The sequence below is a fragment of the Corvus moneduloides genome, chromosome 22 (assembly GCF_009650955.1).
Source record: "Corvus moneduloides isolate bCorMon1 chromosome 22, bCorMon1.pri, whole genome shotgun sequence".
NCBI lineage: Eukaryota > Metazoa > Chordata > Aves > Passeriformes > Corvidae > Corvus > Corvus moneduloides.
The window spans coordinates 6,451,778-6,478,802 of record NC_045497.1 but is presented as its reverse complement, the minus strand read 5'-3'; the positions used below and the strand labels follow the sequence as shown (position 1 = coordinate 6,478,802).

General features: G+C 54.8%; 1 protein-coding gene across 4 annotated transcripts in view; it reads left to right on the top strand.

The window, feature by feature from the left end:
* EPHB2 (EPH receptor B2) overlaps positions 1-27,025 on the top strand; it is a 131,534-nt gene that overhangs the window by 71,776 nt on the left and 32,733 nt on the right. For all 4 annotated transcript variants that reach the window (XM_032131467.1, XM_032131465.1, XM_032131464.1 and 1 more), the window contains exons 4-5: positions 14,510-14,665; positions 15,465-15,800. In XM_032131467.1, coding sequence (XP_031987358.1) covers positions 14,510-14,665; positions 15,465-15,800 — 492 coding nt within the window. The remainder of the gene's footprint in view (positions 1-14,509; positions 14,666-15,464; positions 15,801-27,025) is intronic.

Below are 27,025 nucleotides of genomic sequence, written 5' to 3'. Positions count from 1 at the left end.
CAACCACCTCCTTACAAGCAGTTGTTGAGAGCAGTGAGGTCCTCCCCTACTAATAAGGCAATTCCTTGTTAACATCCCTGCGCTGCAGCACGTTCCTGCTGGGATGAAGGATGGGGATGTGTCAGGTTGGGGAATTTCAGGGGTTTGCACTCTGCTGGTGAGGATTACAGCAGGAGAGGGCTGGGATGTGCACTCCATGCTCCAGCCTGGCTCTGCTCGCTTCTCTCTGCTCCAGTCCCACATCCTTCATCAATCAGAGCTCAAATCTTCCCAAACAGGAGTGTCTCCCCACGGGACCTTCTCGGGGCTGGGTTAATCTGTACGAGCCAGTGGGGCCTTGCAAGCGGGAGCTGGCGCTTGGCAGCGTCCCAGGGAGCTGCACAGTGCTGGGCTTGGCTTGCCCGTCTGGATTAGTGGGGCTCTGCCATCTGTCCTGCTCCCAGCTCTGCCTGGAACTGCTCCAGGAGTCTCGTGCTTTGAAGAAAACCCTTCTCCGACCGCAGCCCCTTTTCCAAATATCCCAGCTGCTTCTCACCGAGGCAGCGTGGCTGCCTTCCCCCTCTCCTCTGCAGACAGAGGAAATCCTGGTGTCAGCCCCAGCCATGCCATGGGCTTTGGGAGTGGCTAACCTTGGGGAAAGGCAGTGAAGGTCCCTGGAGAACGACTGGGACCCCTCTCAGCCAAGTGAGCTCAGCGCTCGGGCAGCCTGAGGGTTAAGAAGCCCAAATCTCTGCATTTTCGCTGCAGAGGGAAATTGTTGTTTGTGCCACACTGCCTGTGCAAGTTCTCACATCACATCCAGGCCTGACCCAATGCGTTGGGTACTCTCTGTCTTCAAAGGATCCCAGAATGGTTTGGGTTGAAAGGACCTTCAAGCTTATCTCATTCAAACCCCTGCCATGGGCAGGGACACCTTCCACTGTCCCAGGCTGCTCCAAGCCCCGTCCAGCCTGGCCTTGGACACTGCCAGGGATCCAGGGGCAGCCCCAGCTGCTCTGGGCACCCTGTGCCAGGGCCTCCAAACCCTCACAGGGGAGCAATTTCTTCCCAGTATCCCACCTAATCCTGCCCTCTGTCCATTTGAAGCCATTCCCTGTGTCCTGTCCCTCCATGCCTTGTCCCCAGTCCCTCTGCAGCTCTCCTGGAGCCCCTTTAGGCCCTGCAAGGGACTCTGAGCTCTCCCTGGAGCCTTCTCTTCTCCAGGTGAACTCCCCCAGCTCTCCCAGCCTGGCTCCAGAGCAGAGGGGCTCCAGCCCTTGGAGCAGCTCCGTGGCCTCCTCTGGACTTGTTCCAACACCTCCACGTCCTTCCTGTGCTGGGACCCCAGGGCTGGGGGCAGCTCTGCAGGGGCATCTCACCAGAGCAGAGCAGAGGGTCCTCTCCATCTGAGATCTTGTGGATCCATTGCTGCAGCTCCATGCTGGGCCCTCACACTCAGCCTGTTCTCTGCAGCCCCCTCGCTGTCTCCCATCCTGGTTTCTCTGTAACACGTAATCCAAGAACCACGTTGTGCAGAACGGGGCTGGGAGGATGCTCCGAGTGTCTGAGCCCACTCTGCAGAGCCAAATAACACCAAGAAAAGGTATCAGGGGACTTTATTTCAAGTCGCTTGTTCCACTCTTCACCCCTGGCAGTGGTGCCATCACCTTGGCCAGGAGAGCTGAGCACCTCCTGCCCTTGGAGATCCTTTGGCGTGGCATGATCCATGTGTCTGCTTCCCTGGAATGGCCTCACAGTGCGGGATTTCATAAACACCAGCAGCCGCATCACAGAGTTCCTTGGCTGAGCCTTAAAGCTCTTGGGTCCCAGTTATCTAATCCTGCTCGGGCAGCCCATAGCTGATGTTCCTCCTACACCAGGAGGAATGGAAAATTTTAGGGAAGTGTTGGTTATGAAACAATCCCTCTCCATGCACACACTATGTGGTTAAATATCCCTTTCTTTCTGTGGCACAGTGGATGATTTTCCCATATTTTGGGGGCAGGCCCATCTCTTGACTATGGCTTCATTTTTCTTGTGTTCTTGATTCCCATCTTGTTGCTGTTAGTCTTAAGGACCCTGTTCTTTCCACTGCTTTTACCAACTGCTGTATTTCCTGCTGACTAATTTAAAGCCACTGCTGCCAGTTCATGACTTTTTAAGATGCATTTTTACTCCTTCACTGTCATTTTTGATTCAGAATTAATTTTCATTATAAAAATATGAATTGCCTTTTCCTGGGGGCAGCAGCAACTTTATTTGAGGCTATTTTGGTTATTATTCACGGGGGTTCATTTGTACTCTCTGTCCTTGATGGCTTTGTTGGCATCTCTGGGAACCTGTTCCGTGCTCACGCCAGGGCTGGCAGCCAGCCCTCAAGCACAGGGGGAGAGCCCTGGAAATCTGGGAAGCAGAGAAGACCCTGATTTACAGAGAGTTACTTTAAATGCACAGAGGCAGGGGCTGGGTTCAACCTTCGCATGGCTGACACCAGCCAGCATCTCCCAACCTTCTCTTTGAGCGACCTCACATCTTTTCTGTCTCAAGTTCCTTGTGCTGCTTTCCAGTGGGAGTAGGAAGATCTTGGAGTTTGGACGTATGAAATCTGGTGGAAGAAAGCTTTCAGATGTGGAAGGTGCATTTTGATGGATGCAGGCAAAACCCACCCAAATAATGGGAATTATGAGCTGTTGAAAATTGCCTCTTCCCATCTGTTTTCCGGCATGCTCGGCTCTCAGATCCCTCCATTGAGCACTGCTCCTGATGGATTTAGAGAGATAATTATTTGCTGCTGGTTTTCCCTCATCAGAGCATCCTTTCAGAGAAAGTTATCAGTGGAATGGGGGCCTGGGGACTGAGGGCTCAGCTTCCTCCCTCTGATGTTGATCCCTCACAGCCCTCGATGCTGCACAAGCACTACAGCCCAATGACACATGGAGTGCACAGGGAATGTAGACAGTGGGAATTGCTCCTGGGTGTTTGTACAGCCATGAATTGTGGCAGTCGTTACACTCCTGCTACACAGGGAGGCTTTATAAAAGATTTCCTAGGAAATAATGTCTAAAATCCCTACTTTATCTTTCCTTACATGCACGTCCCTGGCACAGGGTGATCTTGACATGGCTATGCTGGTGGTTCTCATGTGTGGGATGGTTCAAGATGCTCTTTGGGAAGAGTTGGAGGTGACAGTGGTTTTCTTAGTCTTCATTGTACAGCCCCACATCGTATTTCCTGTTTTCTGTCAAAAATTCCTGTGTTGATTGCAGAGATGTGTCTTCCTTCCTTGGACTTCCTTGGTCAAGGGGCTGGAGCACAGGTCTCATGAGCAGTGGCTGAGGGGGCTGGGGGGGCTCAGGCTGGAGCAAAGGAGGCTCAGGGGGGACCTTGGGGCTCTGCACAAGTCCCTGACAGGAGGGGGCAGCCGGGGGGGGTCGGGCTCTGCTGGCAGGGAACAGGGACAGGAGAGAGGGAACGGCCTCAGGCTGGGCCAGGGGAGGTTTAGATTGGATATTAGGGAAAGTTCCTTCACGGAAAGGGTGCTCAGACATTGACACTGGTTGCCCAGGGCAGTGATGGAATCACCAATCCCTGGAATTGTTCAATGTGTCTGTGGGTGTGGTATTTGGTGGTGGCCCTGGCAGTGCTGTGTTGGCAGTTGGACTCAGAGGATCTCAGAAGGCTTTTCAACCTTAATGATCCCAGCCATGAGGGGCCTGTTTCAATGGAGCCCCAGCTTTTTGGCAGCTCAGGTGCCTGTGGGCACAGCGATTTTGGGTTATCCTTGCAGTTCACTCTGCAAGAACAAACACAGTGTCCCAATGTCAGCTCACTGCTGGCTGGAGCTGCTTCAGCTCAGGTTGCTGGGGAAGCCCTGAAAACGTCTGAGCACCAGAAGTGTGGCTGTTGGGATGTGAGGGAATCCGAGGTGGCAGGGACAGATGGAGTTGTGGAGCGGAGCTGGAGTCGCAGGCTGGCTCTGCAGTCCCTGAGCCATGATGGTGACAGCACCGAGGGGCTCCGCTGTGGGGAAGGGACCTCGCTTCCACTGGGATTGCTTTAACAAAGGGGAAAGTGAATTTTTTCCCAGTCTGCTCCTAAGACTATTCCTGGACCTTGAGAAGTGGAAGCTCAGTTGGCTGTGGGCAGCTGGAGTGGCAGGAAAGCAGCTCAGTTCCCAGGGAGAGGCTGTGACTGTCTCCGAGGATGTGGATCCCTGTTCTGGTCCCTCCTCCCAGTACTTGACCTCCCTCGTGGTGAAAAATGTCCTTGTGTCAAGCTGGAATTTTCCATGTGCCAGCTTGAGTCTTGCCTTCCTTCTGAGGTCTGGCTCCATCTTCCTCACACCCCGCAGACAGCAGCAAGGTCTCTCCTTTGCCTTTTCTTCTCCAGGCTCACATCCATCCTCAGCCTCTCCTTGCCCACCATGTGCTCCAGCATCCTGGTGGCCTTCCCTGGAACAGCCCTCCATTGTCAGTGCACTTGGGAGCTTTTTTTGGAGGAAGGTTGGTTCTCCTGAGGTTTTGCCTTTCCTAAGCCTCCTTCGGGGCATTTTGGCAAGCACAGGTGGGCAATGTGAACCATGCTGCCTCCCCGCAGCTTCTCTACTCACTGCGGGCCAGGAAGGAAAGGTTCTGTGCAGCTCCTCCAGTGACTTAACCCACCATAATGGCCCATTTTTAATCACCCTTCTGCCAGTTCCACTCAGCACCCAGGGCTGACACAGAGCAGTGTTGTCATCTGGAAAGTGGCTGCTGGCGCCAAACCAACTGGCACTTTGAACCTGTCCCAACTGGGTGCTAAGCAGCATTAAAATGTGATGATTAAACATGCCTGCTCCCACTCCAAGGGTTCCTGGCCACCCCCAGCTCCACCTGGAAGAGCTGCTTGTGCCCTGGGAAGGACACCTGGAGGGGGTCTGCAGGGCTCTGCTGGAGATGGGGAAGGGAGCGTGGGGTGGGAGGGCTCGTGGTGCGGGGGAAGTCAAGGCAGAGCGATTTGGGAATAGTGCCATTGGCTGCGCACTGGACTGGGGCCTCTGGGTCAGGTGGGGGTTCCTTCAGAGACCCCATTGCAGGCTCTGAAACTGCTCCTCCAACATCTGGGACAAGGGAATGGAGACGAGACAGGTAAAAACATTGGGCAGCCGCAGATGCACGTGGAGTACCTGGAGGGGGAGGCACAAATCCATGCCGGGTCTGATCCTGGCTCTGCTCAGACCTGGGGATGTGCAGACACTGCCTGGTCCATGCCTGCTCTGGTGCCCCCAGTCCACGTCTGGTCCTGGGGGGTCTGTGCCTGTCCCCAGCACCCCCACAGTGCCGGGGTGTGACTCCAGATTGGCACCAGGACCATGGGGGCTGGGGACACTTAAAGGGCTCTTGTCCAGGAAAAGATCCCTTTTTGCTTTCCTGTTTCCTTTAGGATTAAAGTTGTTCTCCTTGGGCTGGAAACACGGAATGTTTGTCAAGTTTACGAGGGCTTCTAGAGAGGGTTTTAGAAAGAACATCCTATCCCTTCTTTTATAGGGCTGAGATAAGATTATCTTTGTTTTAACACCAATTAAAGCGGGAAGGATTTATAGGATTAGGGGATTTCCATCAGTGCAACTTTGATGTCACCACTTGCCTGCTTGGTTTGTTCCTTTCCCTGTGTTAAACCCTTGGGAAGTGTTCCTGTAATGGTTAACATTGCCCCTCTCCCAAGGCAGAGCTTTCCCAGGCACAAGCTTGGGGAAACAATTAAACAAGACCAAACAAAGTAACAAAATGTGAAGGTCCTGAATTCTTCGGGAGACCTCTAGGAGAGAGCTGGCTCAGAATAGTCAGTGTGAGTCCACAGTGCTTCAGTGTTTGCATCAAGAGAAAAGAGACGTGCTGCTGGCCTGAGCAGCATGTTTGAAATATGAAAATAAAATCGTAGACTCCCAGAATGGTTTGGGTTGGAAGGACCTTAAAGCTCATCCCAATCCACTCCCTGCCGTGAGCAGGGACACCTTCCACTGTCCCAGGCTGCTCCAAGCCCTGTCCAGCCTGGCCTTGGACACTCCCAGGGATCCAGGGGCAGCCACAGCTTCTCTGGGCACCCTGTGCCAGGGCCTCCCCACCCTCCCAGGGAGCAATTCCTTCCCAATATCCCACCTAACCCTGCCCTCTGTCCATTTGAAGCCATTCCCTGTGTCCTGTCCCTCCATGCCTTGTCCCCAGTCCCTCTCCAGCTCTCCTGGAGCCCCTTTAGGCCCTGCAAGGGGCTCGGAGCTCTCCCTGGAGCCTTTTCTTGTGCAGGTGAGCACTCCCAGTTCTCCCAGCCTGGCTCCAGAGCAGAGGGGCTCCAGCCCTCAGAGCTTCTCTGTGGCTTTCTCTGGACTCACTCCAGCAGCTCCACGTCCTTCCTGTGCTGGGACCCCAGAGATGAAAGCAGTGCCCCAGTCCTCCCCCGCTCCATGCGAGTCACCCCAGGGCTCCCAGGCAATGCTGTTTTCCAGCCCCTGGAGCTCTGGTTCCTCCTGTGTGTGCCAAGCTGCCGAGACAAGGTTTGGAGGTTGACACTGTGCAGGCACTGGCAGTGTTCTGCTCCCCCCGTGCCTGGCACTGGGATTGCTCCTGGGCCAGCAGCACCTGGCATTCCTGGGGTGGGGAATGTCCTGCTTCAGGAGGGCACTGAGCTGCTGAGCTTGGCCTTGGAGCAGCTACATCCTGGGCTGCTCTTCAGGTGTCTGCAGGAGCCAGGAGTTTGAGGCATCTGCTGCCACCAGCACTGCGCTCCTGAGCTCTGAACTCACCCCCTGGTTTCAGCTTCCCACGGAGGCCTCTGAAAGTGTGCAGTGAGCTGAGCCTTTGGGCTGCATCCAGCCCTGGTCACAGCAGCATGATGGACACGCAGATCCACATCTCCTTGGGACAGAACCAGAGAATCATGGAATCACTAAGGCTGGAAAAGCTCTCTAAGGTTGAGTCCAACCATTAACCCAGCACTGCCAGGGCCACCACTAACCCACGTCCCCAGGTGCCACCTCCACATGTTTTTTGAGCGCTTCTGGGGATGGTGACTCCACCACTGCACGAGGCAGCCTGTGCAAGTACCTGACCATTCTTTCCATGACAAAATTTTCCTTAATATTCAATCTAAACCTCTCCTGGCACAACTTGAAGTTGTTTCCTCTTGTTCTTTTGCTTGATACCTGGGAGAGGAGACTGACCCCAAATAGGGACAGGGAGGTCCTCTCCCCTTGTGTATGGACAGCCCTGACAGGATAAAAATGCTGGATTATGGTCCTCTCCATCCGTACTCTGAGGATGTTGGTGACATCCCAGTCCCCCATGCTTAGGCAGGGACAGAAAACTTTCCATTTCTCTTTAAGAACCCGTGACAGGCTGGGGAGGCTGAACCAGGCTGACCGGGCAGGTAAGAAATTCCAGGCATTTCTCTCTGACAGCCAAATCCCATCAGCACTGATGGATGTGCCCTCCCCCCAGCAGCACGGGGGGGACTCGCAGGTGTGTTGCCCACAGGTGTGCTGGGCTCACCAGATGCCTGAACTTGGGAGCAGTGCTGGAAGGGAGGTGACCTTGTGAACCCCGGGAACCTGCGGGGGGAATTTGCGGGGAAGCCTCTCCCAGGTGAGAGCTCAGCTCTGTGCTGGAGCACAGCACTGGGAGGGAGCTGCTGGGGCTGGGATGAGGCTGGTCCTGCCCAAGGCTGGGGATGCTCTCAGGAGAGCATGGAACTGTACCTGCCTGGATTTGGTGTGTGAGGAGCACCATCGGTTTGTCCCATGGTATCCAAAGGGTGGACCCTTGGCCCTTGGTCTGTGGAGCTTTGGGCTGAGGACAGCCTGGCCAGAGGTCAGGGTGTATTTATCCCTTGCAGGACCTTCCAGCGTGGTGTGTTTTGGGGAGCTCCCAGAGCAGGGCATCACTCTGCCCTGCCCTGTCCCCTCCAAACCTCTGTGACACCCCAGCACTAAGGTCCTGTCACAGCCCCACGCTCTCCCAGTACTGTCCCTCTTCCCGGGGACCAAGGGACACAGGAGATGATGCTGAGAATGAGATGTGAGCTCTTAAACCACTGCGAGCTGTGGACACATAGGGCACTTTTGAGGGAGTTGTGTCTGTGGGAGCCTGGGATGGAGCTGGGGCAGGTGAGGGGGCTGGTGGGGAGCACCATTGCAGGGAATGTGGAGTTTGGAGTGCTGGCACCTCCAGCTGTGAGGCTGGAGCAGCGGTGCCCGTGGGCAGGTGATGGGACCCAGGTGATGTCCTGGAGCTGCTGCTGAGGTGCAGGGTGTTGGCCCTGTCAGTGGGGACGTGTCTGTGAGCCAGGATGCTTTTGCAGCCTGTCCTGTCTTGCTTCCATTCCCATCCCATGGAGAATGATGGGGTTAAACAGGAACATCTGAGTTGGGACCTCTCCCGCTATTGACAATTCTGTAATCCACATCATGGAGGTTCCCCTCCAGTTAATCTCATTTAACCCTGTTTTCCCTCCTGTATTTCCCTCCCCTGCTCTCCAAATGCTGTCAGAGCTGTTGGCAGTGACAGCACCTGGCAGTGGCATTAATTGCTTATCTGAGGATGAGGTAACAGCGTAGGCTGCCAATTAAATTTATCCCTAAGGAAACCGGAGGACCCATGTGGCCCTGGGAGGGGACAGTGCAGAGAGCTGGCACCTACAGGTCCCACTCCTCGCTCTTTGCAAGCTGGCAGCCAGCTCCAGGACCCAGAGGGCTCAGGTGTCATCTCCTGCCTCCTCAAGGCCAGACCGAGTCCTCGTCCCTGCAGCACCCTCCAGGCTGGGGACACTGGGAAAGAGTTGGAAGTGGATCCAAAGGCAGTGTTGCTCCTTTGGGTTGTCCAAAGGCCACCCTTTCACTACGAGGACAAACACCATCAGGTGAGGGACAGGGGACAGGAACAAGCAGAGGATGGACAAATTTACAAGTGAGACAAAGTGAGACCTGTTTGGATGCAGAACTGAAAACAAGGGTCAAGGTGCGAGGGACAGAATGGAGCAGAATATGGGAAAAGTGACAATGTCATTGCAACACCCACCTCATCTTCCAAGCAGGGTATGGTTGATGAAAGGAAAAAGGAGGAAATTCAGAGCTGGTTGGACATAATAGTTCTGCATAGAACATCATAAATGGCTTTAAAGTGGAAGAGAGTAAATTTAGGTGGGAGATTGGGAAGGAATTCTCCCCTGTGAGGGTGGGGAGGCCCTGGCACAGGGTGCCCAGAGCAGCTGTGGCTGTCCCTGGATCCCTGGCAGTGCCCAAGGCCAGGTTGGATGGGGCTTGGAGCAGCCTGGGATAGTGGAAGGGAATTGAACCTGAGATGAGCTTTAAGGTCCCTTCAAGTCCAAACCATCCTGTCATTCCATGATTCCATGAAATACCCCACACCCCACAAACAGTAGAGAACCAGAAGTGCTGGTGAGGGAGGGTCTGGGGTCTCATGTCCAGCCCCCATTTGCACTGGGGCTGCCACCAGCATGAGCTCAAGGCAGCCGTGGAATTCTGCCCAAGGGTGGAACTCGACCACCCCTCTCCCAGGCCAGCACCATCTTTTGGAGAAGGGGATTTTCCTAATGTCCTGCCTGAACTTGTGGTCCTTGTTCTGTGTTGCAGGGTCTGGCACCCTGAGAAGTGTTTGGGTCTGTCGTCAGCAGGTGCAGTTAGATCCCCCCTTACCCCAGTATCCCCAGTTACCCCATCCAGCTCTTCTCACCTCCCCTATGTCCTGTGCCCCAGGGATGACCGTCTTGGTGACCCTCCACTGGACTCTCCTGCTTCTCCATATCACCCTTGAACTGGGCAACCCTAGTCCAGCCATGGCAGCATCCCCATTGCCTGGCAAGGGAAAGGAAAATACCTTCCCTGATGTCCTGGCCATGCTCCTCCTGGCTTGGCCCAGGATATTCTTTTCATTATTCTCCATAAGAGCATATCTGTGGGACTCCTTCCATGTGGGGTCAGAGTGGGAGCAGCACTGTGGGGTAGGGTTTGTGGGGTGATGAGGGTGCCTGTGGGACAGGGACCCCAAGGGCATGGAGGGGGGATCCCAAAAGCATGAAGAGGGACCCCGAACCCACAGAGGAGGGCGAGGGGCAGGATGTGGCCAGGGCGACCGGCCCTGGGTCCTGCAACAGCAGGGAAGCTGCAGAGCCAGCCCCCAGCCCCGGCCCCGCAGGGAGAAAGGAGCCAGTGGGGAGATAAGGCTGGGGATTTAAGGCTCCTGGCAGATCCTGACAGAGCCAGGACTGCCTGGTTTCCATCAGCCTTTAAAAATGCCTCGCTGGAGTGCAGGGATCCTTGCTGCCAGGAGAAACAGGGCCAGACAGAGGGGGCGAGGAGAATCCTTCCTTCCTCAGAGCCCTCAGCACAGGCTGAAGGTGCCATTTTAGGAACTTTATTGCAGGAGGGAGCTGTTTGCTCAGAGCTGTTTCCAGGAGGGGCCTGGGCTCTGAAGGCCAGGGCAGTTTGGGATGCAGAGGAGCCTGTTTGGAGCCTGCCCAGCTCACACTGGATTAATTAAACAGTTGGTTGGAGAGAGGCAGTGAGACACGAGGGAACAGGGAAACCCTCTGTGGCCCCTCCTGCACGTTTGGCCAAAGGCTTCTCCTGAGCCGTGGGATGCCTTTCCCTGCTGAGCTGCCCTGGGACAGGAGGGCTGGAAGCTTGGTGCCAGCAGCAGAGGTGGCCTTGCCTCCCACATCCTGGCGTGGTCCTCTGCAGGGAGGGCAGGATCCTCCGTGGGTTCTTCCCTTCAGGAGCTGGAATTGATGATCCTTGTGGGTCCGCTCCAGCTGAGTTTGTTCTGTGGTTCTGTGATTCCCAAAGCACATGCCTTCCCAGGCACGACCACCTTTCCATGCCCTGGGAATGAGTGAATGGGAAGCAAGGACCCCCGGTGCTGCTCAGCATTCCCAGCCTTGCTGGAGAGAGCCACAGCCAGGACTGCAGGCTGCCTCCGAAGCCGTATCCCAGCGAGGCAGCCATCCAGGGATCTGTGCAGCAGCGAGGCAATTAAAGGTCCATCTGTCCGCTGTGAACCCCTGTTAGCGTCCCATTGGTGCTGGAGGTGTGGGAAACCGCTGCAGTGATGGGGCCAGAGACACCAGCACCGTAATTGCCCTCAAGAGATGAGGGACGCTCCGATAAAGTAAAAATTTCTGTGCTTTTGCTGGTTCCATTCCCTCTTTCCAAGCAGGAATTTCTAGGGATGTCCTTGCTGCAGGCCTAAGGAAAAGGAGCAATGTCCTAAAGCTGCTGTCACCTCCCAGGGCAGAAAGCTGGGGAGTCCTCATGTCTGTGTCAGGCTGGACATGAGGAAAAGGTTCTTCCCCCAGAGGGTGCTGGGCACTGCCCAGGCTCCCCAGGGAATGGGCACGGCCCCGAGGCTGCCAGAGCTCCAGGAGCGTTTGGACAGCGCTGCCAGGGGTGCCCAGGGTGGGGTTGTTGGGGTGTCTGTGCAGGGCCAGGGGTGGGACTGATGATCCTTGTGGGCCCTTTCCAGCTGAGGATATTCTGTGATTCTGTGATGCTTCCAGCACATGGTGAGAACATTCCCATTGTTCAGGCAGGAGGGGGTTTAGCCCCTCTGTGAAGATTTCACTTTTGATGTGCTGTTTACTCTGGAAACAAGAAATTGGGTGGATTCCAAAAGAAAAGCTGTTTTCTCACCCAGGGGACGACCTGGAGGGAGCAGAACAGTTTTGAACACAACATTCATTTATTTTACTTCTAGAGGTTGTCATTACTTGAGAAAAATAAATCAGTAAAAAAAAGGGCTTTGCGTCAAATTTCAGTGATTTTCCTGTCTTTCCGCATGATTTCAGAACATTTAACTTTGGAGAAGTCCTGATTTTTCCAGGATTGTTTTATCCCATGTGGGACCTACTGGGGAGGAGGGGACTTGCCAAAACTCCTGGCTGTGTTTTGGTGGCTCATGCAAAGAGTTTCAGCGTCCCAGCTTGGTATTTTTGAGGAACAACCACCGAGCCCCAGTTTTTATCCCTCTCCAGCCACTGACCTGTGCCAGGGCCAATGTGGGGAATGTTTTTATCCCTTGAAGTAGTCACTAAACTCCACAGCCTGGGCACTTTTTGGATGTCTCTCTGTCTTGATGCAGAAGAAGCATTACAGGAAAGTAGCTATTTTTAAAATAAACCTCAGGAAGGTGAAAGAGGCCCCTGTCTGAAACCATCCTTGCAGCAATGACCCTGCATTTTGCCCAGGCTGCCAGACGAGAGCAATTTTATGTGTTGGTCTTTTTGTGTGTGTCAAATATTGGTATTAGTGCAGGAAGCCTGTTATCATGTCCCCATCGCTGCTGGGGAATGCAGAACTGCCCAGCCATCACCTCTCCCAACAGCTTAACACGCTCTGAGACGGGCTGGTCCCGGGGGAACTGGGTCAGGAATGGAATCGAACGGGTGAGGGATCGATGGAAACGTCCAGGAACATGAGGAGAATCCCGTTTTTCAACAGCTCCTTTGACCATTACAGGAAGGAAGGACTGTGCAAATGGGAAGGCTGATGGAATTTTTCTGTAGAGCTTTTCTCATTGGAAACTCAGGATAATTCCGGAGGAAGGGAGATGAAAAGTGAAAAAAAAAAACCCCTTCTTTTTTTCCTTTTTTCCCAAATGAAAAATAGCTACTTTTTAGCAATGGCTCTTGCTCACAGCAACCCCAGTGAATGCTTTTCCTAGACTGTTTTCTGATCTGCCTCATTCCTGGGAGCCTTGGCAGGCGGCTGAAGGAGAAGTTTGTTAAACTTGTTTCAGCACAGGAACCACCTGGCTCCCCCCAGGCTCTTCAGGCTGTGTCAGAATTAACAGCAGCAGAAAGTCACAACAGGAGTAACCACAGAGGAACGCTCCGAGCCGAGCTTTTCCTTGGGCGCTGGTGATCCCTGGGCTTGGAGGGGACTTTCTGGTGCTGAGAGCTTTGCAGGGCTGTTTTTATCCATGAGTGCTGGATCTGGGAGTGCTGGATCACAGCGTGGTCCACCACCACCACTTCACCACCACCAGCTGTAGGCACCACACACCCCCATGGCCCCCTCGCCCACCCTGTGGGGCTGGACACACGTGGGGTTGAGGGCCCGCTGCTACTGCTCAGCAGGGCCAGCAATTCATTTGTAATATTGAGTCATAAAATCATTAAGGTTGGAAACGCCCCCTAGGATCATCAACCCAGCACTGCCGTGTCCACCACTAAGCCATGTCCCACATCTACAAAGTCATGAAGACAAAACTCTGTGGGGAGTTGCAAAAGGACCCTATGAGACAGCGTGACCAGGGAGTGAGAAGGCAGTTGGAATTGCAAAGACTTGAGGTGATACAAATGGGAGAAAACAACCCCAGGTTCATAGAATGGTGGAATCACAGAATTATTTGGGCTTGGAGGTGCCTTAAAGACCATCTGCCATGGGCAGGGGCATCTTCCAGTTGACCAGTTCACACACACCTGCACAGAGATGAGCTGGGAGTTGGCCCGGTGTCCCTCACGACAGATCTTGGGGCTTTCACAGTCGGTACCATCATGGTTAAAAAATAATGTGGGCACTGCTGAAGAAAGAAGAGAATAAAACAGTGAATGTTGTTATGCAGTGTGGAGCATGACAGTGGTTTAGACAACCCTAGAGGTCGTGGACAAGGTGGATGGTGATTGAGCGTCCATTGGCAACGGAGGTGTGGGATGGCATCAGGAATGGCAGCTTGGCTTCGAAGCAGAGAGCAGCAGTTTCTTCCTGCAGCAAGTGGTTACAGCACAGGGCTCTTTGGGGCTCAAACGGGTGCAGGACATTTGCAGGGAATACAAAAATGAGTGGGTAACTTAGTGGGAGAAACACCCACGTGGGGTGTTGAGTGCAAGGAGCTGCATCTTAGAAAGGAGTGGGGAAGTGTTGTGGGCAACACGTGCACCTGGTTCATGCCTTGCTCCTTGGGTGGTCATGGAATCATGGAATATCCTGGGCTGGAAGGAACCCACAGGGATCAAATCCAACCCTTGACCCTGCACAGACACCCCAGCAATCCCACCTTGTGCCTGGCAATGCTGTCAAATGCTCCTGGAGCTCTGGCAGCCTCGGGGCCATGCCCATTCCCTGGGGAGCCTGGGCAGTGCCCAGCACCCTCTGGGGGAAGAACCTTTCCCTGAAATCCAACCTAAACCCCCCTGACAGGTGCTGTTGAGGGGAGGATTCTGGTGTCCGTGGTCTGATCTGGTACAGCCACTCACATCTTCTTATGTGGCAGTGGCTAAAAATCCGCTCTGCATCCCTACAACCCCTGTTCTGCACTCATGGCTGGGGAGTGGGGACAGAGGTGTCTGCAGGGGGACCCATCTCTGCAGGTGCCTTCACAGGGCCTTCCAACCAGCTGCTCCTTCTCCACTGTGTTCACTTCCAGTTGTCAGGATTTCCTTTGGGCTCTGCAAAGCCCCAAGGGTTGTTTTGGCAGCAGTGTTGGGCTCCAGGCATCCCCCCAGCCCCCTTCTTGTTGCTCACACTGCTCTCCTTCTCTTCCAGGCTGCCCCTTGGGGACATTCAAGGCCAGCCAGGGGGATGAAGGGTGTGTCCACTGCCCCATCAACAGCCGGACAACCTCGGAAGGGGCCACAAACTGCGTGTGCCGAAATGGATATTACCGGGCCGACGCCGATCCCGTGGACATGCCGTGCACCAGTATGTGGGTCTGGGCAACTGGGAGGGGACCATGTGGTGGGGAAAGGAGATGATCATCAGTCAAAGCACCGAGAGATGCTTGACAAAGGTGTCTATCCCAGTGGGGTGTACTACACAACCTACTACACAAACTGACTGGTAAATTTTGCCAGGGCTGTCGTGATGCCTTGAGAGGCCACCTAATAACAGAGACTAGACAGGACTAAGGGAATAAAGGTAGTTATTTATTTGAAAGGCCTTCAAAGGTACACCCTGGGGAGGCAGAGGCTGTTGCCAAGACGGACCCCAAGATGGACAACAGGTCAAGAGTTCTTCACACTTTTATAGGTTTGGTTCATTTGCATATCAGGGTTAATTCCCCAATTAAAGCTTCAGTTTAATGATGTGGTTTTAGTTTCCCCTCAGCTTGCCCTGCTCTCAGAGATTTTTGGTTTATACTTTTTGGGCCCAGGACAGTCTGAGTGTCCTTGAAGAGCAGGCCTGGAGAGGCTTTGTTATGTCTACCCAGCACGAGAGAGCAGAAATTAACAGGCTCCAAGAAACTCCAGAGTTACACACCAGGCAGTGCAGGATTTGAAAAGTAAAAAAGTTAAAACCTAAGGCATCGGTCACACAATCCAATTAGCCTGGGATAAGAGGACTGGTTTTATTCCCACTCTTGCCTTTGGATGTCCAGCTTGCTGCACACATCCCTGACACCAAGAGAAGCACCCGGGTCAGCTCACGCAGAGTTCTGCCCAGGGATGGGGAGCAGGGCGGGTGCAGCTGTCTCACACCTTCCTGTCTGTTCCCTTTCCAGCCATCCCGTCCGCCCCCCAGGCCGTGATCTCCAGCGTGAACGAGACGTCCCTGATGCTGGAGTGGAGCCCTCCGCGGGACTCCGGGGGCCGGGAGGACCTGGTGTACAACATCATCTGCAAGAGCTGCGGCGCGGGGCGCGGGGCCTGCACGCGCTGCGGGGACAACGTGCAGTTCGCCCCGCGCCAGCTGGGCCTCACCGAGCCGCGCATCTACATCAGCGACCTGCTGGCACACACCCAGTACACCTTCGAGATCCAGGCCGTCAACGGCGTCACCGACCAGAGCCCCTTCTCCCCCCAGTTCGCCTCCGTCAACATCACCACCAACCAGGCCGGTAAGGCCCAGAGCGGTGCCCTCAGCAGAGCTCCCCACGCCGGGGTGGGGTGGGCAGCATCTCAGGGCTGTGCTGGCTGAGCCCCTGTGGGCTGGAAGGGGACAAGAGGTGGGGTGAGGTGTTGCTTATTCCGTAATGTCAGCGGCACTGAAAGTGCCTGGCAATTTTCGGGTGAATCCCAAGCCCTGGGTGTGAAAATATCCCTTATTTCAGCGAAAAGCTGGAGTGTGCCCCAAGGCAGAGCTGCCTCCCCATCACGGCAGCAGAACAGCTCGTGGCACTGTCCCCTGGTGTCACAGCATCACTCTCCAGTGCTGGGTGTGTGGCTGGGCCTGAGGTTGTTGCCTCAGAGCATCGTTGCAGGCACCGTCAAGAGTGTTGCAGACACACTCCCGGTTCCTGGGGAGGGAAGGTGAGGTGGCTCCAGCATTTCGATAGGAGCTGCAACCCCTGCTTGGACTGTAGAGAGAGCCAGGACAGACTGAGAAAGCCAAGGAGAGCTGCACAGAAGAGGGGCTGGGAGATGAATATTTGGGATAATGGTCTGGGAATCTGCTCCAGTTCCTGTGCCACTGCGGAGTCGCTTGGTGAAGCAGCTGGAGCACAGAGCTGGGAGGGTTTCATTCAGGATCTCCAGCTCTGTGCAGGGTGGCTTTGCTGGGGGAAGGGGTGGTCAGAGTGGCTGGCAGTGCTGCTCCCAGGAGGGTCACCAGCAGCCCCCTGGCAGCTGTGCTGGTGGCAGGGAGCCCCACCGAGCTGCTGGCCAGGGGCTGCCTTCCCAGCCCACCTGGAAGCCATCTGGAGCTGGGCACGGCTGGGGCTGGGGCTTGGCTTAATGGGATTGAGGTGGAAGGATGCCAGTGAGGCACAGCCCTGCTTGGGAGTAGGAGAGACTCTGGTCCCTCTGAAGCTGCCCTGGACGCTACCTGACCCCCAGGGCTGAATTTGGCAGCTGTGGGTGAATTGCCTGGAGGCTGTGGTGTGTTCTGGCTGCAGGGGATGGTGGGTGGGGTAAAACAGCAGTGGGGCAGGTGGGCATCACCTGGGCATCACTTCCAGAGGGAACCTGCAAATGTGTCTGGGTGAACCATTACGGTGCCCTCTGATCTGGAGTTAGCTCAGGAGCAGGGTCAGGGTGTTTTTGAAGCCCTGAGAGCAGGTCTGACATGGGGTGAGCTGTGCTTTGGCTCCAAGCGGGGCCAGGTCTGCCCCCGGGGAGGAGAGGGGAGCAGGTCTGGGTGACCAGCTTCCTTTACCTGATGGAGATGGGGTGGCTGTAATGCTGCCTCGAGCTGGGAAGGGACTCTGCACCCTCCCACCGTGGTCCTGCACTATGGATTAATAATTGGATGCTCATATTTTGTACTTGCATTTCTCTGCTGTGCTTGAACCTTCATGTATCACCCGTGGCTGCTCCCACCTGAGCAAAACCAGTGAGCTGAAGCACAGGCGAATCCTTTTCAGTCCCCTGGATCCTCCTCCTTGTGTTTTCCTGGTTTGACACTCCTTTATTATCAGGGCTCACACTTCCCAGCCTGTGTGATGTCTCTCTTAATGTATCTATTCATTAGCACTAAACACTAACTGTCTGGTTGCTAATTCCTCTGTAATTAGAGGCTCTGAATTCTTCTGCTTACACTCGGCACTGCCTGGCAGCCTTGATGTAGATCATTAGCAGTTGGTAACAGAAGCTGCAGACACAAAGGCAGAGCTGGGACAGGAGAATGGAGGGTGTTGGGGGAGAGGAGAGGGAGCAGAGAGGGAGGATGAGCCTCCCTCTGCCGTGGCTCTGGGTGGAGCAGCCAGCTGGGGCTCCACCGTTCAACGTCTGATGGGGTTGTGCTCCTGCCACAGCTGGACAAAGCAAAGTGCCCACACCCCTCGGGGTCCTGCAGCCCTGCAGGAAGCAAGGAAAATCCTCCTGGTTCCCCCAGGGGCACACGGGGACTGCTGGGGACCCCGTGTGCTGTGGGACTGAGGAGAGATGCCTCGTCACCAGCAGCATCCAAAACCTTCAGGTGTCACCAGTTCTTCAGCACCCACTTGTACAAGGGCCTGGAGTGCCAGGACACAGGGAATGGCTTCCCACTGCCAGAGAGCAGGAAGGAATTGTTCCCTGTGAGGTTGGGGAGGCCCTGGCACAGGGTGCCCAGAGAAGCTGTGGCTGCCCCTGGATCCTTGGCAGTTTCCAGGGCCAGGTTGGACGGGGCTTGGAGCAGCCTGGGAGAGTGGAAGGAGACCCTGCCCATGGCAGCGGGTGATGAGCTTTAAGATCCCTTCCAATCCAAACCATTTTGGGATCCCAGGAAAAATCTCCTGTGAGAGTAAGAAAACAACTCCTCTAGAGCAGCCGGAAGGAAGGTCCTGAGTGTGGCCAGGTGGGTGACACAGGGTGGGTGATGGTTTGGTGACCATCATCATCCCGTGGCTGTGACCCCTTCCAGCAAACTGGATCCCCATAAACATGATCCAGCTGCCTTCCTGAGCAATATCTTCTGTCACCTCTGAGCCCGGGCTGTGTTTTCTCTCTGCCCTTCTCAGCACCTCATCCTCGACCTCCAGCTCCACACTGCATCTCCAGCTCACCTGCATTCCTGCCTCTCACATCCTGCAGCTGAGCAGCACCTCATCCCCCAAAGCTCAGCATCACTCCAGGAGTGAAATCCAGGACTCTCCATGTGCCACAGTCCTGTCTGAAGGGACCGTGACAGAGCCTGGGTGCCACCAAAAGCCTTTTCCCAGCCAGTCCTCAACAAAGGATCTGTGCAAAGAGGGTGGCTGAGAGCCATGCCAGCATCCCAAGGGTCAAGGAGCTGAGCCTGGCCCGAGGCTCTGGATAACAACACTTGACTAATTGAGAGCCATGCCAGGCACCAGCTCTTGCTGGCAGCCCCTGACTACTAATTCGTGGCCTTTCTTTGGGGAGGGGTGGGGAGTGGGGAGAGTCTTGGTGCTGTGAGGATTTGCAGGCTCCATCCACACCGTGGCCAGGCTGAGTGCCCTGGGAGAGCTGAAGGGAAGGGCTCCGTGGGCAGGGCTGAGTTAATAGCAGTGGGAAGGGCACTTCTTGGTAACTGGCTTCTGTGACCTGAGGAGAGAGGAGGAAGCCTTGGGCTCTGAGTATCCAGAGAGAAATTCAAGACCTCCCAGTGGTGGGGGAAAGAGAGCATCCAGGCTGTTGGGAATGGGTCCCTTTTGTGAGCAACTCTTGTCACAGGGGATAAGGAGGGAGGATTAATGCTGATGTCAGAGGCTCTTGGCTGCAAACAGAGCCACAGAGAGCCATAAATGGCCCTTAGAGAGGGAATACCAGGAGTGTGCGGTGGAGGAAACCGATCCAAGGTCCCGATAAACCCATCAGGATGATTTCTCACTCTCCGTAGATCCAGAAAACTTGTTACGATTATTTGCATTGTTACTCTGGGTGGCATTTTACAACAGTATGTCACGACATGGTGATAGGGGTTAGTGGCGAGGTGGCATTCAGTCAAAGGTTGGACTTGATGATCTTGGAGGTCTTTTCCAATCTTCCATGATTCTCTGGGTCCCTTGGGGAGGAAGATGTGCAGCCTGCACGTCTGCCCCAGGCTCACGCCAAGCATAGTAGGGTTTGAGTTTTGGTGGCTGTCACAGCCCAGGTTGTGTCCCAGCCACGCAGGGTCCTTTGGGCAGGGCTGTCCCAACAGGACTCGGAGGAGCCCATGAGCTCAAGGACAGGTGACCATGGTCCAAAGCAAGGACACAGGCCATGGCCCTGCTCTGCTGGGGGTCTCCTAGCACTGGACTGAGCCCAGCCTGGTCCTGTTGCAGACCTTGAGAAATTCAGCCATGAGCGATGAAGCACAGGTGAGACAGATCCCGGGATGTGCAGAGCACCAGAAAGGAGGATTTTTTCCCTCACCTTCAATCAAAACAATTCCCTTGCATCCACAGTCCCGGAGCTCTGCTGGCAAAGGCAGCAGGGGGCACAGAGAGGTCGGGGGGCAGGTGAGGTGAAGGGATGAGGTGGGTAGGACCAGACCTTCTCACCAGCCATCCCAGCCTGCTGTTTGCTTGTCACATTAGTGATGCTGCCGGCTAGACAGGGACAGGAGAGTTGTACTGCCTGGGGCACAGGGAGTCTTGCTTTCATCTTCTCACTTTACTGTGCATCAGAGGATGTGTCTGGCTCCCTTCTTGTGAGGGAGGCACAGCAGAGCCCACGCTGCTCCGGACACGAGCAGGAGCTGTGGCTCCTCCTGTTCTCTCCCGTGCTGCTCAGCTGGGCCCTGTTGCAGCCAAGAGTGAAACCAGAACCTGGGAAAGTGCAGAAACTACCTCAAAGGGCTGGATTGAGCTTTCCAGAGCTTCAAAGCTCTGAGTGTTTGTTTATAATAGAATCCCAGAATGATTTGGGTTGGAAGGGACTTTAAAGATCACCCGGTCCCACCCCCTGCCATGGGCAGGGACACCTTCCACTGGCACAGGTTGCTCCAAGCCCCATCCGAGCTGGCCTTGAACTTCAACAAGATTTTGACACTCTACTTTCTTGTTTCTTCCAGAATAAAAGGCAGGGGGTTGTAACATTTGAGCATCCTAGATGTCTCATGTGACTTCCACCTTCGGCAGGGCTGCTGCCAGCACTGCATAAGGGAAGTCATGGCTTTGGGTAGACAGTTGTTGCTTACCTCCAAAGGCAGAGCTTTCCCCATGGTCGCACTGACTTGTCCCAGATCTGCACCACCCTCCTGGGGAAGGAACTTCTTCTGATGTCCAACCTGACCCTCCCAAGTTATGATTTATGGCCACTGCTCCTTGTTTGACTAAGTTTCAAAGGTTCTAGCGCAGAGGTGTTTTAGATCAGTCTGAATACCCATTAGAATCCCAGAGTGGTTTGGGCTGGAAGGGGCCTTAAAGCTCAGCTCATTCCACCCCCTGCCAACCTTCCACTAGAGCAGGTTGCTCCAAGCCTTGTCCAGCCCAGCCTGGGACACTTCTAGGGATGGGAATTTTCCTCCATTTCTGTCCTGTCTTTAGCTAAAACACCTTTCTGGGAAGCCATCAAGGGACAGGCAGCCCATCGGGTCCTTGTACATGAGCCTGTGTAGCTCACTGCTTTTTTCCCTGATGAAATCACTGATTTTCTAAGGAAATACAGGAGACTCTGTCTGTCAGGACACCAGTGGAACATTTGATTTGGAGAACTGCTGGCTGGAAGTGGTTCTGTGAAGTCTGTCCAGGAACTGCATAAATGGGGGACCACAACAACCCGAGTGGGGAAGCATCAGCTGAACTGAGGTGACTGAGGTCTGTGAGAAGCAGTCTCATACTTCTTGATGTTTCAAGACCTGGTAGGGTACTTCTTGTGAAGAAAACTGACACAAAAGGGGGAAAAGCAGAAATTTCCTGAGCTTTGGAGCTATCTCACACAGGGAGGAGCCAGCACAAAGCCTGTTTGCCTGTGTGACAGAGCAAGCTGGGCTGCTGTCCTGAGGTCACTGAAATCCCAGGTTTCATCTTTCGGGGACTTCACTGGATGTGTTTCTTGATAATTTGGGCTGGTCCCAGGCTCCAAACCTCCTGAAACCTTGACATCCCCAGGGCTGCTTCTCCTGCCCCAGCTAACATCCAGACCTTGCCTTCCATGGACCCGTGTCACCATCCTGGTTCCATCATCTGTCTTCTCTTCCATTCACCCACAGCTCCATCTTCACCCTGACTGTCACCAAAATGTGATGTGGCTTGGCATTTGCTGCCCTCCTCCCCTCTCTTGTCCCAACCTGTTGCCTTCACTGCATCCCCCCAGCCTGCAGGAGCCGGCAGTGAATGCCCAGGAGGGATCCTGCCATGCCCAAATCCCTTCTCCTCTGCCACTGGAGACCGTCTGCAGCAGATGGAAGGAGCTTTGCCAGCTGCTGGCTCTTCAGGAGCCTCTTCCCACTCCTGTGGTGGGCAGTTGGGGGTTTGTTGGCAGAGCAGGGGATGGGCTGCACTGCTGGAGCTTCCCGAGCAGATGCCCTTCCCTGCCCGCCACCATCTCTGTGGGCTCCTCCTCCTGCTGACTCCCAGGCTTCCCCGTTGCATAAATTACACCATGAGTTTGAGGATCATTTTTCCCCCACCTGCCTGGGGCTTCAGAAACCTGTTCCTGTGCATCTGGAGCTGACTTTGGTCAGAAAACAACAGTCTGTCCATGATGGATGGGGTGGAAAGTCCCTTCTGCTGAAGCAGGGGCTCTCCCAGTGTGCCACCATCCATGCTCTGTGCTGTGCTGGGAGCTGATGGGGAGGCTCCAGGACTCACCTTTTCCTCCTGTGTTGGTTTATCTCTCCTGCTGCCCTTGGCAAACACAGCCCTGGGGCAGTGCCCTGGGGCAGGTGGGGAGGCTGGAGGTTGTAGCAGAGGGGTTACTGCAGCCTCCTGGCCGGGTGTCCCTCGTCCTTCTTGGGGTCCCTGAGGGTTAGTGGGGTCCCTGTGGGAAGGGATGAGTCTCTGTGTGACCCTGTGCAGGCAGGAGGATGCTCACTGTGCCTGGGCCTCCTCAGCCTGGTCCGTGGCCATCCCTGCCCTGGCAGGGATGCAGGAGGCAGCTGCATCGCTGGGGCTGGGCAGGAAATGCTCTTCCAAAGGCAAAAAAAGGGTATTTCCAAAATCTTCCCCTACACACAGGGAACTGGTGGAGTTTGCCGTGCAAGAGAGCAAGGGAAAAAGTTCAGTCACAAATTAGCAAGACTCAGTGATGCTCCAAGGGCTGGAGCCCCTCCACAGCCAGGCTGGGAGAGTGGGGGAGGTTCAGCCTGGAGAAGAGAAGGTTCCAGGGAGAGCTCAGAGCCCCTTGCAGGGCCTAAAGGGGCTCCAGGAGAGCTGCAGAGGGACTGGGGACAAGGCATGGAGGGACAGGACACAGGGAATGGCTTCCCAGTGCCAGAGGGCAGGGTTAGGTTGGATATTGGGAAGAAATTGTTTCCTGTGAGGGTGGGGAGGCCCTGGATCCCTGGCAGTGCCGAAGGCCAGGCTGGACAGGGCTTGGAGCAGCCTGGGACAGTGGAAGGTGTCCCTGCCATGGCAGGGAGTGGAAAAGTCCCTTCCAACCAAACCATCCTGGGATTCTATGGATGCTCTGCAGCAGACATCACTCTTTCAAGGACTATGGCTCTAAGCTTTCTGTGTTAGAAATTTTGAAGTCAGGTTGTTCCTAAGGACAGTTATCGTTGCAGTTAATTGGCACCTTTTGGGAAAGTATCATTTTATGGAAAATCTGGGGGGCAGGTTGGAGGTGTGGGGGTCTGGCTCCCACTGTGTTCCTGCTTCCCAACAGCCTTTGCTGGGGACATCCCGTGATCCAGAGCAGATGAGTTTTCCACGTGCAGAGGGGGCCAGGAGGTGGGGACACCCTTGGCATCGTGTGACCCCAAAGCTGCTCTGGCAGCGGCGTGGGGGGTGCCAGGATCCTCTGGAGCAGCTCCTCTGTGTGGGAACAAAGCCCTGCAGGCTGGGTGGCACATGCAAATGGGGACTGCAAACCCCACTGAACAAAGAGCTCAAACACAGCCAAACCCTCCGCTGCCCGGCCAAGTCGCTGGGCTTGTGGCATTAGCAGCTGCTTTAAAGGCTGTAATCTACACCAAAGCCTGCCTTGATTCAAGTGGGGCCACAGCCAGAACCAGCTTTGGGCTGCTTTGCCATGTTTTTAAGATTTTCCAGCGTTTGTAGTTACAGCCTCAAGGAGCTGCAGGCTGGGCCCACTGGGAAGTTTTCCAGACACTTGACACAGCGTGGGTACCAGCCTGATGAGGCCACCTTGCCAAGAACCTCAGAACAAAAACCTCACACACTGTGAAACACCAATTTTCCAGAGCTCCAGCAAGTTCAGGAGTATCCCAGACTTGAGAATTTTTACTCCTTTAAGGGCAAATGTTGTTTATTAAAGAGCCCCAGTGCTGCCATCCCTTGCTTTCCTCAGCTTCTGCTGGAGAGAATTCATTCCAAAAGCATGTGGCTCCTGAACTTGCCATCACAGGGGCAGAACTGGGAAAGGAATTGGGGGAATAAATGTTCTAATAGTCCAAGGAAAGTCACACACACACAAGTGTTGGTGGAGGGGCTTCTGGAGGTCTTCAGCCCAACCTGCCATGCAAAGCAGGGTCACCAGGGTCCCCATGGAGGGCAAGTCAGGAGAATCCTCCCTTCTTCCCTTCCTCATCCAGGTATTCCTCACTGTGGTGCGTTCTGAGCTCATGTTGGAGGAAGGCATCTGAATTCAAATCCATTCTCCAGGAGCGCCCATGGTGAGCCTGTGATGTTTAAATGGCAGGAGAGAGTTTTACCCAGAAAAGCAAAAAACGAGGAAGGTTTTAACCAGAGAAACCGATTTTCAGATTGATACCTGGATGTGTTTGGACTCTGAGCTGAACAGGAGCACAAAAAACGGGGGCCTTGGGGTCAGTGGTAAGACCTGGAGTGGGGACAGTTGGACCGTTGTACAGTGACAGTCACCTGCTGGGGACCATGTGAGACTGGGGAGCTGTGGGGCAAGGAGGGAAGGCTGGTCTGGATTAGGTGTCCTGTGGGGGAGACAGTGGTGTGAGACATCCAGGTCTCTGGGAGTGCGGGGGTCAGTTGTCCTGGCTGTCCCCTCTGCCCGTGCTGGAGAAACAGAGGTCACCCCCACCCCTGTGCCTACTGCACCTGCCTGAAGCCTTGCACAGGAGCTCTGTGTGCTCCTGCCACTTCAAACACAGCTTTCCAGACTGCTGGAGCCTGGATCCCAGCCTAGAGGTCTCCAAGCCCTGTGGATTGAAGGTCAGGACAGCCCTTGCTCCGTGACTGATCACAGCACCGTCCTGGCTGCTGCACAATGTCACCTCCAGCCTCACTGCAGGGTGTGGGAACCCTGTCTTGGGGGATGCCCTGCTCTGGACCCACAGGGAATCCTGCTCCCCACCTGCTGGAGCTGCCTGGGTTACCCAGGCAGACTGGGTCCCTGGGTGAAGGCAGTGAGAGGGAAGCTTGCCCCCTTCCCCCAAGGTTTTCCCAGTCTCCCCCTTCGCCGCAGTGGCAGGACAGTCACAGGCATCCCCTGCCAGATGCTCTGGCAGAACTTTCTGCTCTGACAGAACCTTCTCCCCACATCGCCCCATTCCCTGCCCTGTCCCGTGGCCTCTGGACTGGCTGGTGCCTCGCAGCATCATGGTGCATTTCCCTGCCACTCTGTCTTCAGCCGCGGGTCAGGCAGTTAATCCTGACCCCGATCACAGCCGCTGCTGCACGGGGTAATTGAAAATGCCAGAATTCCCTGCTGACTCTCCTATAATAAAAGCAGTTCCCCCCGTCCGGTAACCTGACACTCCAGGGACCGAGATCTGTCAGGAGGGCTCCGAGGAGATGCTGGAAAGCTCCCAGCTGTTCACCTCGCTTTTTCCCCTGGGTGATTTCAAAGTGTAGCCGGGGAGAGGCCACGGGCCGGGCTGGCTTTGCTCTCTCTGCACTGTGAGTGTTTTCCAGAGCAAATGTTGACTCTGTCTGACATGACACGGGTTAGTGGTATTAAAGTGATCAGAGATAGGGGGTTTGCTGCCTGTAACCTGACTCTCCCAGCTAAGCCAGCAGAGGAACGGGGCGCTTTGATTTTGCCGGGATCTCGACAGCGCTGCCCCACTGGCAAGGAGTAGGGCTGAGCCTTCGGACTGGCAGGTGAAGTGGGGCTGGCTGCAGAGTGGGGGGCACATTGCATGGCAGCCTTTCAAATGGCTCTAAAGATGATGAAAGAGAAGTTGTGGAAAGATCCTGGTGTCCCCCCTGCAGGCTGGAGCCATGCAGTCCCACCAGACACTCCCAGAAGATGCTGCCAGCAGAGTCCAAGCCCTGGGCTGCTCCCTGCAGCGCTGCCCTGGCTGATGGCAGTGTCTTTTCCAATTTTTTTCCTTTTACAGCAGCAGTCCAGCTTCCCAGCCTGCACAGTGTGACCTCCCACAGGTCACAGCAGCACCGAGGCTACAAAGGGGCCCTGGAGTGCCGTGGACATTGTCCAGTGTGTAGCTGGATGTGGGCTTGGTTCCCTGGGAGCCAGACCTCCTAAAAACCACTGGCAGTGGTGGTGGCCCAAGAGTCAGGACCTGACATAGAAAATTGGCCTCTGCTATCACAGTCTGTTAGACAAGGATGCCCTGATGGGTCCCTCGGGATGGGATGAACCAGGATATACTGAATCATAAAATCACAGAATCCCAGACTGGGCTGGGTTGAAAGGGGCCTTAAAGATCATCTTACTCCACTCCCTCCCATGGGCAGGGACACCTTCCACTATCCCAGCTTGCTCTAAGCCCCATCCAACCTGGCCATGGACTCTTCCAGGGATGGGACAGGTAGAAGTGGGATAAGAGGGAGGTGACCTCAGGATGTTGAAAAAGCAGGGCTGGGAGAAAGGAACAGCTCCCAGATGGAAGCTCTTGTTGAATAAAAGAGGACTATGTCCTAAGAGATGTCCTGGGGCTCCTGGAACTGCTCAGAGTTGTGATATTGTGGGGATGGGCCGGAGAGAGAAACACATGAGCTGCCTAAGAACCCTCAAATCAACTCAGAGACATAAAAGCAAGGAGAAAAATGGGCCTATTTCTTTCTCATTGCCCCAAAACAATTCTTCATTGTGTCATGCCCCCCTGCTGCTTTTTGTCAGCTTTCTCCTAATGAATTTCCCTGGGCTTTAGAGAGAGTTCTACCAATTACATGAATTTTGGATGCATCAAGGATCTCTCACCCCGCTCCCAGCAGGACTGGGATGATAGGAAATGCATGAACAGCCTCATCCCCCTGTTCAGCAGGGAGGTGCAAGGAGTGAGGAGCCAGCAATCATCTCCTCCCTTCCCTGAGCCGGGGGGCACAGCCTAAAAAACCCAGTGGAAGTGCCCAGTGGAGAGCGAAGAGCAGCTCTGCAGGGCCAGGCTGAGGCAGGGCAGTGTCACCTTGGACACACTCAGAGCAATATCAGACCTCAGTGAGGAGGTGGCTGCTGTCTCTGCAGCTGAGAGATGGATCCTGGCTACTGAACTCAGTTTAGAGGTTTACGTTTGGAAAAGAGATTAACAAAAAATTGGGAAAGGTAGAGGAGAGAGTCATCAGGCTGATAAATGTGTGAAGTGCTCAGGAAACTACTTGGATAACAGAAAGGAATCACAGAATAATTGGCTGGTTTAGGTTGGAAGGGACCTTAAAGATCCTCCAGTTCCAACCCTCCATGGACAAAATTT